The following is a 13,801-nucleotide window of genomic DNA, read 5'->3' as shown; positions in this document are numbered from 1 at the left end:
TGCAGTTTCTATAATGAAACGTTACATTGTTTTTGAGACTACTCTCATGATGGAATGACCATCACTAGGTCGGAGGGTGCGCTCGCCGCTCTGACTGTCACACCAAGTGGTTCTATGGTGTGGCGCGGTCAGAGTGCCAGCTCTGTCAGAAGTGGGATAGCTCATTGTTAGGACACTGTAGGTAGTGAGAGTAGAGAGAGAGAGAGGTTCCATTGGCCCATTGTTTCCGGGTTCTATTATTGCAAGGGGGAGGGGAGGGAAATCCCCCTTTAGGCAGACCTAGGCAGACCTAAGGACTGTTCTATTCAATGCTAGGAATATTATGACACACCCCTTTAGGCAGACCGGAACCTGGTCATGTTAGGTGCCCATAGCAACCTATTATGTTGGCATATCTCTATATACTTAAAGAATCTCTGCTATAGGTGCACTGTACTGTAGGTCCAGTTGTTGGAGCCATATGACAGACCCCAGTATAGGGAACTCCTGGATATGTGACCTCCTGTGATGGATGAAGCATGGATGGTGGGATACTATCCTGGGTGGAAAAAGTACAGTATATTTGGAGGTGGGACACCCTGAGCATGCATGTGAAACATCCCATGGCTTATACGAATGGTTCCACGTTTCATTCGAATGGTCCCCTCGGAAGAATGCATTCGACGAAAAGACCTGTCCCCCATGTGAGGGACTGCTTCCCTAAGAGAAAGCCACATTATACTATGATCATCAGTAGGGTCACATCAGCAAGCCTGGCTCTTTGGTGTGGTAGTCAAAGCCTCATTAGGTACCCCAGCCGTTCCGAGTCCCGCTGGAACATTAAGTTTGTTGATATATTTGTCTCTGGCGACCCCTACTGTTGCAATGTATACAACCTTGTGATCACGTGAGTGTGTTGCTGAAACATACAATAACACTGATAGGTTACAGCTGAAAAGATCTCATCTACAATATGATAGTGCATGTAGTGCCTCACCTATGATGACTGCAGACCAGTAACCCATGCTGTGATTTCTATAACTACCAATCACAGGTTTTTTTTTTTCAGATGAAGTGTGTTACCACAGACACATGGAAAGAGTACAAAATATCTGACATCAATAGAGACTTATTCTTCCATTTTATTTTTTAAATAATTACAATTCCACAATCAACTTGTACTTGTTCTAAGTGCCATATAGAAAATATTAATTAGATGACCTTCATAAATTGTGTGAATCATCGTACTAAACATTCAAAATAACATTTTAATAAGAATATGCAGCTTGCTATTCCATTTTAGAGTACTTCCACAATTACAGTCCTAAAAAGTTCATTTAATAAAAAAAAAACATTCAAAGCAAAGATATTTATCTTGTGACATCAAAAAACTCTTTGCCCAGTGACATCAGTGTAAACATAGAAGACCATCATGGTGACTTGTGCATCTTACTAATAAGAACTGCAACTGGCCAATGTATGAATCCATATAAATCAAGTAAAAAAATACTTTGACCAATATGCATGTTAGCTGAACAGCTTGTATGTTGAAGGAAATATTTCATTCACAACAGTGATGGCTCTTTCAAATACAGCTCCAAGTAAATCTATGTTATAGCCTACAGCAGACATTTACCACAATTAGCAGCTACTTTGTGATTGGTTTTTGTATGACAGCTTTAAGGTATAATAGGTCTACTTAAGTTAGAAAATATAGATGTTTCATTTGTACAGTATAAAACACCCATACGGTCCACAAAACGGAGAAAGGAAGGGTGTTGCTTTTTGCACCCCTCCGTAAAAACACTTTAAATAAAAAAAGAAAGAACAAAAAATGTGCTGAAATACAGGAAAGAATGGTGACAGCCTAGACAGGAAGAACAAAAAAGTGCAGCACAGACAGGCTTGTTCTCTGCTGGCATTTTTGTTCAGTGAGTCTTTAGGCACTAAAAAACAACACAGTAAAAATGTGCTGTTATAAGAAAAAGTGCTGTCTCAGACATAATCAATACTGTACATTTTACACCTCTGACACGTTAACACCGTCTAAGTCCTGTGTCTGCTGCGCCTGTAATAAGGGCAGTGGGTTGGCGTCTGTGTCAGAGACTGTGAGGGCCAGCATAGGTCTGGAGGGTTGCTGGTGGTCAGGTGGGGTGGTGCAGCTCTCCTTGGCTTCCCTTGCCCGCTGGCGGTCCAGGTAGAAGAAGGAGGCCATTAGGAAGAGGCCGGCCGTGGCCACATTTACACTGCAGGCGTAGAAGATCCACTTGTACTCACCAATCCTGTCCATCATCAGACCTGTGAGGCACAAAAAGACAAGAAAGGGATCAATCGAATCATAGCGACAAGATAGATATTCAGGACTTGTATGGTACAGCTATGAGATGAGATAAGATAAGATCTCAAATTTTTACCCCATGATTGTGATACGTAGCTCTACCACGCACTGATGAAGGCTTGAGAGCCGGGACATTGTGGTAATTTATGAATAAATAATGAGACGTAGCTTGTGAGTGCAGATTTTTCTTCTTTAAGTAGCTCAGCCCATGACTTGTGACAGTCACTGAATTGAAAGCAGCTGTTGAAATACCCAGAAAACATTGTTTTGGGATGCATTCAAGTCCATTGCGTCACATTGTCAGTGCTGGGACCAGAACTGACATCAGTTTGAGAGCAGTTGATGACAACACAATAAAATTATGTTTGTAAATTCCATTCCATTTTGAAAATGAAAAGAATTTCCTTAAAAAATATTCGAGTGTATACATTTTCTACAACAAAATATGTATAAAAAAATGTATACCATTGACTGCACATATATAGTATATATAGTGTAGCTGCCATGTAGTTCATAGATAGACTTTTATTGTCCCTAGAGGGAAATTTGTTCTCACCACCATAGCAGTCTTGTCACAGCCTACATCAGGCATACATAAGGCTTTCATAACAGACATCAAAACACCAAACACAATTGACATACTAGACAATTAGTGCAGTGATGGCATATGGTACAAAGCTTTTGTTGAAGCGTGCTCACCTCATGGAGATCCTAAAGTAGCTGTTATCTTAAAGCCAGTGGGAACTAGTTTTCCATCAGTGGGGTGGCTTGGGATGAAACCAGCTGACAGCCACTGCAGTTGTCCTCAATCATTACATAAAATATGCTACCAGGTGGCAAGGTTCTGTTAGATCACTTGAAAGCATTTTGTGTTACTGTACTAATTTGATATGTAACATATAAGACACAGGGACAAAACAACATGCCATGGGGAAGGGGTGTCATACACTGTTCCACAGGCCATATTTTATGTGGCCCATGAGGCATGTACATTTGCATTAAATGTCATATCTATAAGTGGCCAAAAGGTTCAACCTTTAGCTACGTCAGAGGAAAGAGTACTCTGGTTGATTGCAGCTTCGACCAATAGCATGCAGAAGTATTTCATGACACTGGTTAAGCTTATGGCAGCAAACTGGGAACTCTGAAAATATTACAACTTTGCCAGACCAAAATCTCGAACTAACTTCATAGTAGCGATAGTCAGGCTGATGGCGACTCATTTGGTGACCTTACAGGGTGGAGATGGAAAAGCCTCTCACAGACAATAGCATGGAGACACTCTGCTGCTCCAAACCTGCTTAGTGCAGCTCTAGCGCAAGGGAGGGGAGTGAGACATGATATTCAAAAGTTATCACCCAATTACAACTTGATGGACCACTGAAACGATTTTGGAAATATTCTCTTTACAGCTGATGCAAGTACTCAGTGTTGCTTTAATTAAAAGGATCAGCAGTTGAATTCCTGTAGAAAAGGGGAAAATGTGAGTGGGAGAGTAAACGGCAATCTCCCGAAGGCAGCACTCTCCTGAGATGGCCCTGACCCAGGCCCCCAAATGAACTAGGCCTTATCAGATTCACTGTAACGTCTTCTGAGAAAAGGCCAAATCTAATCATGAATAAATAAATCCGGTGCAACATAAAGCAGTCATTGTATGCAATGGAATCTCATTGTATAGGTAACTTAATGATGGCCTAATTCATACTGTACATACTGTACATAATATATGGTTATGGTGATATGTTGAGTTGCTGAGTAATACTAATACTAATACTTTTTTCAAAATTAGAATTTCACATTAGTTCTGTTCCAATGGTACTAGAAGTTGACTTAATGATAACTGGCCTTAACATGACATCTGCACTTCAGGCACCAGGTCAAGCTGAGGGGTTGTCTAGGGTGCTGCATGGGGCTTCTGCCTGGCTTGACATTTGGGTTTCTACGGAGGTTGTAACCAGAGAGGGTCTCCTGCTCCAGGTCAGGGAGGGCGGGGGCCAGGCGGGGGGTGGGGTGTTTGCTGGGGGGAGTCGGCCAGCGTGGACCAGCCAGCTCAGCGGTGAAGGAACAGGATCCAACCGCTTCCTGACTACACTTTCCACCACAAACAACCCCAACGCTGCGCGGCCAGTACGGGAATATCCAGACCGCCTGACCCTCAACCACCCGCCATGTCCGCATGTGTGTGCACGCAAACACACATGCACACACACTGCATGCTCACACAGCCAAACACACACACTGATAAAAAACACCCCCACACACTCACACGTTAAACACGCGTGCACAGCACTCCGCCTCTCGTATGCCTTTGACGAGGGCATACCGTGCCCAGGACATTCCATTTCCTTGTGACTCCCTCACACACGCACATAAAACACACACACACACACACACACACACACACACACACACACACACACACACACACACACACACACACACACACACACACACACACACACACACACACACACACACACACACACAGTTCAGGCACTCAGGAGCCATGGCCACCCACTAGCTGTGCCAGCCAGCCCACCGTTCACTTTCCAACCAGCAGAATTCCTACCAAAGGTGCAAAATATGTGCCTGCCATGAAGACCAAATACTCCCGAAACTGTTCAACTTCTCATACTGTTCAGTTTGTCTTCTTGTCTCTCACATTACCGTATGTTCTGTCCTGGGTGGGCACGCAGCACAAAAAGTGATTCAGACCACTATGAGCTCTGTATGTATCTGTATGTAGCTCTCTATTTGAGACACTAGCATTTGGCAAGTTGTGGAATAAAGGATGCAACAAACAACACACGTTTTTACTCATGGCACAGAGGGCATACAGTTGCATCTGAAACAATCACGTCCCTTTCTTGTTTATACGTGATGGTGCACTTTTTTATAACACTTACATAATTATAACACCAACTTCTAAAGTTTTTTTTCCATTTCTTTTGGTTCCATATGAACAAACATTTTTCCATAACTTTATTATTAATGCGAGATGTTGGTGTTCATTGTGAGCAATTATTATTATTACTATTATTGCTGTTATTATTAATGTTCATCATTAGTACTATTAACATAATATGTTAACAGTATAATAATATTGTAATGACATGCGAGTGGTGGTCCCATGAAGATGGTGACACTCTCCATGCAGCAGATAAGGCCCAGGTCAGAGCCAGCCCATCGTCTAGTACAGTGGTTCTCAAACTTTTTCCATCATTCCCCCCTTCAGAGGGTCTGAATGCTTCCGAGCCTCCCAACAAAAAGCAATAGCAGTACTCGCGCAGACTGATTTTACAATCGCTGCGTAGAATCAAAGGAAAGGTGACTGGTGAGATTAAACAAAGTGGTACTGCAGTCGAATGCAGATGTGTGTTCATTTCCTATGCAATTCAAATTCATGACAATTAATAATATAATATTGGTGAGGGCTTTAGACTTATGGACTTATTGGTGAGAAAGGAAATCATTTCCTTGGGGAAAAAAAGCCCAAAATCAGATGTCACACGACCCCCCCTGAGATGCCTCCGCGCCCCCCCAGGGGGGCTTAGGCCCTACTTTGAGAAACTCTAGTATAGACTCTAGAATAACATATTAAAAATAAAGTAATATAATAATGATATTATTGTTATTACCTGCGAGCGGTGGTCCCATGAGCACGGTCACGCTCTCCATGCAGCAGATGAGCCCCAGGGCCGAGTGGAAGCGGCGGATGTCCACGGTGTCCATGAGCACGGTGACCAGCAGGCAGCCGATGAAGCTCATGGAGAGGCCAAACAGCACCACGAAGGCCAGCAGCACGGGGAAGGTGGCGCCCATCCCGCAAATGCTGCTGCTCAGGCCGTTCACCAAGATGGCCGCCGCAAACACGTACACGAAGTAGGGGCTCCGGCGGAAGCGCGGCAGGCCGAAGATGAGCGCCACGGCGGGCCGCATGAAGATGTTGACCAGGCCCAGGATGGACATGAGCATGGCGGCCGTGTCCTGCGTGATGCCGTGCGAGGTGGCGTAGGGCACCAGGTAGAGCAGCGGCACGGTGAAGCCCAGCATCATCCAGGACACGCTCAGGGCGAAGGCTCGGTAGCGCGGGTTGGTACGGAGCAGGTCGAAGCCCATGTGCTTGTGCAGGAAGGAGGCCAGCACAGAGAGTGTGCTCCACAGCTGAGCCTTCAGACCACCAGGGTGCTTCCTCTTCTTCTGGGGGTGGCTGTGGCCATTCTCGGCCTGATGGAGGGGGTCTGGTTTGGTGTCAGAGGTCTTCCTCCTCTTGGGGCCCCCCAGGGGCCTCAGCACAGCCCCGCACACGCAGCAGTTGAGCAGGATACCGCCGAAGATCAGGAAGCTGCCTCGCCAGCCGTAGCGGCCGCGCAGGAAGTTTGCCAGCAGCGGCAGGACGCTGAGGCCCAGTGCGGTGCCCGTGGACGACATGGCGTTGGCGAACGCCCGCCGCCGCACAAAGTAGTGGCCAATCATCGTGATCGCAGGCTGGAAGGAAAAGCAGAAGCCCAGACCTGCGGGAAAAAAAGGAAATGGTCCATCAAGAATTTCCGTCTTTTACTTTCGAAATATTACATTGCATCAAACTTTGCTGACATTTTTAACTCAAAGTGACATATAGCTATCTAGGTACAGGGAGTAATGAGGGATTAGACGTGTTGCTCAAGGGCACTTCTGTTCTGGACGGAAGTGAAAGTGAAAGCCCACCAGGGAAACTCCTACTCTCATTGTCATTGTGACACAGCACTCCACAACACACAAGTGCACACAACGAAACTGCATTTATGCCCCCAAGGGAGCAGTGCGGCAGAACGGTACCATGCTCAGGATACCTCAGGAGGAGGATGGGGCAGAGCACTACTTAATTAGTCACTCCACCAACCTGGCGGGTTGGGAGTTGAACCGGCAACCTTTGGGCTACAAGTATGACGGCCTAACCACTTATGCAGTGTGCAGTGCATGTAGGGAGAGGTCAGGGTATAATTCAAACCTGCAATCCTCTGATCCAAACACCAACTCCCTAATCATTAGGCCACACCTGAAAGAAATCATCTTTCACATTGAGATTACCAACCAAACTGTACTGTATAGCAGTCACAGGCAATCTGATATCAGAAGTTAATAACTGAGCCTTTTGTTTATTGAACATATTGTCTGACTGGTGATGGTAGAGAAGATATGTAGATGGTGTGGGATACAGAGATGGCATGGTATTGTAAAAATGATCACAGGTCAAACTTCAGACTATATACAGACACTAGTGGTCCTCTACCTTTGTCACAATGCCTCCAAATCCAGCCGGTCAGTCAAAAGATTGTCATGCGATTCCTAATCAACAATTTGCTTTTTTCCAGCGCGGATGTTTCAGAATCAAATTGTTGGACCAAATGTACTGTACTGTACAGTAGTCTACACAAGTGTACTGTATGTACTATGAAACTCTGACTCTGCTGCACTGTTGCATTACACTAAGCTGACGCTTTTTATCCAAAGCAACTTACTGTTACAGCGTATTGGTTACAGTCCCTGGAGCAGTGTGGGGTTAGGTGCCTTGCTCAAGCACCTCAGCCATGGAGTAAGATAGGGAGTGGAAGGGTGGGTGGGATTTGAATCTGTAACCTTTTGATCCAACGTCATCTCCCTGACCACCAGGCCATGGCTGCCCCAACTCACTGAGCTCACCTGTGATGATGCCAGCGGTGATGTAGAGTGCGGTGATGGACTGGGCAAAGGAGCTGGCCGTCATCCCCACGCCGCTGAGTATGCCCCCCAGGATCACCACCGGCCGACACCCAAACAGCTCCACCAGCACGCTGCACAGGGGCCCTAGACCCAGGACAGAAACACAGTCATTTTCACATCATTACATTATAATGGAAAAAGAGAGAGGGGGTCCGAGGCACTCTGAAGTCCGTATTAAAAGTCTTTTATTTATACATGGACACATATACATGGACACATTGGCTATCAATGTTGTCCATGTATACGTAAATAAAGGACTCAAAGTAGCGTCCCTGTGCACAACCACTGTCCAGGTGCTGGTGATGTGCAGTAAAAGTAATCCAAGTAAAGGAAGGATGAACCTGATGAAGCAACAGCGAAACGCATTGTTCACCAAATAAACTACCAGTAAATATAGGACTTTTAATACGGATTTCAGAGTGCCTGGGACCCTATCTCTCTACTTCAAGTTTGCAACTTTGGATACAGATGAGCACCTGAAGATTTTATGTAATCAGCCCACAAACGCAACTCATTCGCTCTCTCTCATTACATTGTTATTGTCATACACACCGGCACTTTTATCCAAAGCGATTTACAGTTATTTAGGTACAGGGTGTTGGTTACACTCCCTGGAGCATTGTGGGGTTAGGTGCCTCACAAGGGCACTTCGACCATGGACAGAGGTGTAAGGAAAGGTAAAAACCTACACCCCTCTGATCCAAAGACCAACTCACTATCCACTAGCCCATGGCTGCCCAAAAACACAGTCATAAATATGCAGATGCACACAAGCGGATATACAAGCCAACACAGACCAGAGCACACAGAGCAATCAAACAAAGCACATGGAGATTTATTGTTTTCAATCACCAATGAATGGATTTCAAAGAAATGCTAATTAAAATGTAATTGTCCTCAAACACACACGAGGAAACATGCAATGGGGACATGGTTTGATAAAAAAAACCAGAGGTGCGCTCTAACAACAAAGTGAAAATTCCCCTCCATGGGAACAGGAGAGCCAGGCAGGCACTGCCTAATTTTATGCAGACCACTGGGCAAGCTTTAATGGTAGAATTAATTGCTATACCTGTGACACACGGCCATGGCTCATGGCCAGGGGGACCAAAGGAAAGTTGTGGCAACGATGCAAGCTAAAGCCTTACAATGATCCCGTCTCTTACAAAGTAAAAGTCTTTGAAGAAACAAAAGTTAATCCAGTTATTCACTCTATCCAGACAGTGCCCAAAGCTATGCTGCACACTGGACTGGACAATGACAACAGAATTAATTGAAATTCCTCCAACAAATATGCACTGCTTATGGCCAAGACATTATTAAAGCTGAAGTAGATACAGCTCATTCTTTATCATTTCATGGATCTTGCGAGTGATTGTATGTCTTTAATGCATTGGCAGTAATCCAGTTATTTCCTCCGTTTGTGCCGTGATTAGACCGTGCGCATGACAGTCATGCGGAGACTGTGTCTATAGTGACCTCTTTCCTCGAACTCACAGAACTCAAAGAACACACCGGAATGAACTGGAAAAGCCTCAAAGAGGGCATGCTTCTGCCAAGATATACCATATGCCCTGTCTCCAAACAATCGAGAGTCCTTCACAGCGGTTTCAGCCGGTGTTGAGTTCGTATCACCACCAACCAAAATCTAATAATTCCGTAAAACCTAATCCATTCTAATCAGACCGTCTCTAACCTTTAAAATTTCAAGTGAATCTGTACTGAATGTTTTGCGTAACTAACAAATGAGAAACAAACATACAAATCAGTGCCAGTAAAACATTATCTGTTTGGGTGGGGTACAAATGTAACAGACTTAAAACACACTACGCTAATTATACAGTATAACATTCTCTTTCATAGATTGTTGAGGGTCAAAGCGAAAACCTTTTTTTTAATATATTGTGGACATAGACATAGAGAGGAGTAAACTTCACAACTCTCTGCCCTAGTAAGGTACACTAACTCCAGCAGCAGAGAATATGTTGTTTGCCTGCCCTGGCCTTGTTGGTCTGGCATCACACCATAGGGGATAATCATGGATGGGCCAGGAATCTGTCCTCCTATCACACTCCTACTATCTGTAGTGTATAGTGAAGTCTTTTTTCTTTTTTTGTATATTTTAAGGGGTTTTTATGCCGTTATTTGATAGGACAGTGTAAGATGGAGACAGGAAACAAGTGGGAGAGAGAGATGGGAGAGGATCAGGAAATTACCTTAGGCCGGAATCAAACCTGAGTGCCCAACGTACAAGTGAATGCTCCAAACTTTTGACCCATGGCTGGGGACTCTTTTTTCTGTTTGAATCTATGAAGTTATTCATTGGGGTGGGGTTCACACTATGACAGTGCTGTGCTGTGCTGGCCGCTGGTCCCATCCATAACATTCAGCATTGCCTATGGTGTGACTGAGGTTTATAGTCTGACTTGCCAGTTATCACAATGTTATGCCGGTGCAGAACGTGATGTGAAAATGTGAAATATGAAATGTGAAATGTGAATGTGCCCAGTGATATTAAATAAAGTGTCTATATTTAACCCATATTTAACCCATTTTAGCCTAAGGCACCTGCAAATATGCCTGCGAAATGCCTAAGCCCTTCATGGGAAAAGGTGCCTTAACCTATAAAAACCTAAATATCTTGTGAAATGAAAACATGAAAACGTGAAATGAGCTGCATTTAAAAACTAAGACCCTCCTCTTGCATTAACATACCCTCTAATATACCCGTATTATAATAAAAAATGCCACATCTGATCTCATGAGCCTGATGGCTGCGTCTACATTGCTCCAGGTGCCTAGGTCAATGCAGAGTATACACCAGCATCCAGCATCAATTGGTTAAGACAGGGAGAGCAAGATAATAAAGAATGCCACAATTACTGTTGAAATCGAATCAAACCATTGGCATGAAGCTGACTGTGCATTATGATTATTCAGTAATTTGACCATGGACTCTCAAACTCAGAGCTGTACACATTACGACATTATGAGCTTCTATGAGACAGGCTATTTCAACACTTCCTCTACAACTAGAAAAAAATGTCCTTCAGAAAGCTGTGAGCTGTGGCTGACGATACAGTACCTCCTCCATGAAGAACAGCCGTCATGATAGCGGGAACCCAAGAGGTTTCACTGTTACTGGCACTGAACTCCGTCTGCAAGTCCGTGTAGAAGATGCCAATGCAAGAGGGGAAGGCCAGGGTAAGGGCCAGGACCAGGATGGTGGAGACCACCACTACCCATCCCCACCCTCCGTCCGGTGGCTCTGGTGGCCTGGCCTGCCTCTGTTCCTCGCCCAGCTCCTCATCTGGCCCCTGGTTATCATCACAGGAACTGACAGACTCTGGCTCCCTGGACGGCATTCCTTCCCGCCTGTCCTTTTCCTCAGAGTGGACGGCGCCTCTCTCTAGTTCCAGTGTTGAGTCTGCTGATTGAGGCGAGGACGCTGTGCGGCCCCTGTTCAAGTGGTGCTGATGTGGAGCTTCATCAGCAGTAGGGATGCCGCGCCGCACCAGGCTGCTATTGGGGTGGTGGTGGTGGTGGTGGTCCACAGGCACAGATCTAGGGGAGTCACTCTGATGCACCTCCAGTCCCTCTGTCATTCTGTTCAGCTACTGTAGCACCCACACACCAAGTTCTAAAATATGTAATGTATAATAATATGTGTAAGTAAGTAAGTTAGAAAGTAAATAAATACATTTATAAATATATACATTAAAAATGAAGCGCGTATATTATACTGCCTAAAGTAGGCCTATAGTATATTCACAGCAACATTTGGCCTATTTTACAGGCCTACATTCATCATAGGCTACTTTCAGTGCGCAAAGTAAATATTGTTAGTAGGCTATATCTGTTGACAGATGAATGAAATCTATGAGGACTTTGGAACTGTCAGAAAATGTTAACTTAACCACCCCAAATATGGACTGTGGCAAATGTAACACCTCCAGCAGACATAACTAATCTGTACAAGGGCAATGCCAAGAATCCCATAAACAATCAAACTTTACAGTTCTAGCTACTCAGTTTTACAAGTTAAACTCACCACCTTGTCGATTTTATCACACTGTATACAACTGCTGCCTACTAAGTAGGCCCTATGCCGGTTAAACTTCTGCTTTTAAAATGAAAGGGAAATGAAACATTTGATTTCAGGGACTTAAGTTACTCACCAGTGTTCTCAGTCTGGTCTCCCTACTGCATCTTCATCAATCGAACTCAAAGAAAACGTAGTTTTTCTGCCTGTTCTCACGTAGCGCGCGAGGTTCATTTAGGACAGTGTTGGTGTCATCGTGACAGTGTCGTGTTGCCTAAATACATCATTGTTGATCCAATAGATAAAACGGGTTCACGGAGAAACGAGGTGCAGCATTGCGCTAGGCTCTCAGAATCCACTCTCCTATTAAATATGCTGTGTAGCCTAATTTATGGGCGGCAAAAGTTCGCCTGTTCTCAACTTTCAGTATCCCTCTGACGAGCGCCTCCCCGTGAAAATCCTTACACGGACCAACTCGGACATGCAACCTTGTACAGGAGAGCTCCTGTGATAATCTCCTTTGGGGACGGTCATAATTTCGTTAATCCCAAAGGAAGGGGTGCTTTAAAAGGGAGGAGCTGTTGGTTTACAAAAAACACGGCCAAACATTTTAGCTTGTCAATTTGGCTTGAAAATTGTCCAGCAATTGTCCTGCTCCCCAGTTTGTCACTTTCCTCTGGTGCTTGTCGCCGCTCTTTTCTCAGAGACATCTGCGTTGGCGCTCCTGATCACCGCGCGCGCGCGCGCGCGCCGCACTGCCTATAAAATCAATCACGAAAACAACATCGTAGGCCTATTCTCTCAATGTTGCACTGTTATCTCATCTCTGATAGGTATTTTCGTCAAGAGTTCGAAGAGAAGGCTATTCGAAAAACGCAGACCATGCTTCACGTGAAGCTGAAGTTGACATCTGCAAGTGACATGGAAGAGCTTTCGGCTGCTTTGCCACGTCCCCCTCCCCCGAAAAGGTCAAGTAGGTTAGTTTTCATCACCATGATGATGTGCCTACTAGTTGTGCGAAAGCTGCACGTGTTAAGTAACTGTCATAGATGAGTAGAGGACGACTAGAACAAACCATACAACTAGTATGAGTAGAAGTAGAGGCTACAACTGACTTGAGTAGATCAAATTGAAGTAAAGTGCCTATTCAAAATGTTTTACTATTGCAAGTAGCCTAGATAGGCTATATCTTTAAAAAAAGAATAGGCAAAGTAACCTCCTGAACGTTAGAGTAGCAATTCAAGTAATTGATTATTATTCAAGTGATGAAAGCAAGAATTTAAAATCAGCCTATGCCTATAGGACTAGGCCTACTGAAAGCAAAATTACAACGTGGAGTTGCTGGTGGGTAGGCCTAAATTAAACCTGATGGTAGGTAAACTTTAGGCCTACAATAGAACAGCCTAGATGCATCATTCTTTCACCGCCAAGGGCTCTCGCATCAACAGGTTCACCGCTGCCTCCAGGTTAACTGGCTTGACTTTTCATGAACTACTTCTACTTCTACTAGCAAATGAAAAAAAATGTATGTAGCCAACAGGGCCGGATTGAGATGGCCTGGGGCCCCTAGGCTACAGGTTGCTATGGGGCCCCCAGAAAACAAATTTCACGACAAATGTACATAGACAGTGTCATAATGACGTGCTAGGAATGAAGGATCACGTGTCCACCAACGCTACTCAACATGAGAGATCAATTTT

At 44.6% G+C, this 13,801-nt stretch overlaps 1 protein-coding gene across 1 annotated transcript; it reads right to left on the bottom strand.

The window, feature by feature from the left end:
* Positions 1 to 1,111: 1,111 nt before the first annotated feature.
* slc16a5b (solute carrier family 16 member 5b) lies at positions 1,112 to 13,003 on the bottom strand. Its single transcript, XM_063221066.1, has 5 exons — positions 12,238 to 13,003; positions 11,145 to 11,699; positions 8,000 to 8,143; positions 5,956 to 6,831; positions 1,112 to 2,277 (listed from the first exon to the last, which is right to left on the bottom strand). Exons 2-5 carry the CDS (start codon positions 11,662 to 11,664, stop codon positions 2,000 to 2,002), a joined length of 1,818 nt encoding a protein of 605 aa, XP_063077136.1. The 5' UTR covers positions 11,665 to 11,699; positions 12,238 to 13,003; the 3' UTR covers positions 1,112 to 1,999.
* Between the last annotated feature and the right edge of the window lie 798 nt (positions 13,004 to 13,801).

The sequence above is a fragment of the Engraulis encrasicolus genome, chromosome 2, assembly GCF_034702125.1.
Source record: "Engraulis encrasicolus isolate BLACKSEA-1 chromosome 2, IST_EnEncr_1.0, whole genome shotgun sequence".
NCBI lineage: Eukaryota > Metazoa > Chordata > Actinopteri > Clupeiformes > Engraulidae > Engraulis > Engraulis encrasicolus.
Note: the sequence above shows the minus strand (reverse complement) of the source record. Positions and strands in the feature narration are given on the sequence as shown.

Coding starts and splice junctions, on each gene's coding strand:
- slc16a5b (XM_063221066.1), bottom strand. CDS start 11,664: ATGACAGAGGGACTGGAGGTGCATCAGAGTGACTCCCCTAGATCTGTG. Junction 8,144..11,144: donor GGCTGTTCTTCATGGAGGAG/GTACTGTATCGT, acceptor TCCTGGGTCTAG/GGCCCCTGTGCAGCGTGCTG. Junction 2,278..5,955: donor CATGGGACCACCGCTCGCAG/GTAATAACAATA, acceptor TGTGCCTCACAG/GTCTGATGATGGACAGGATT.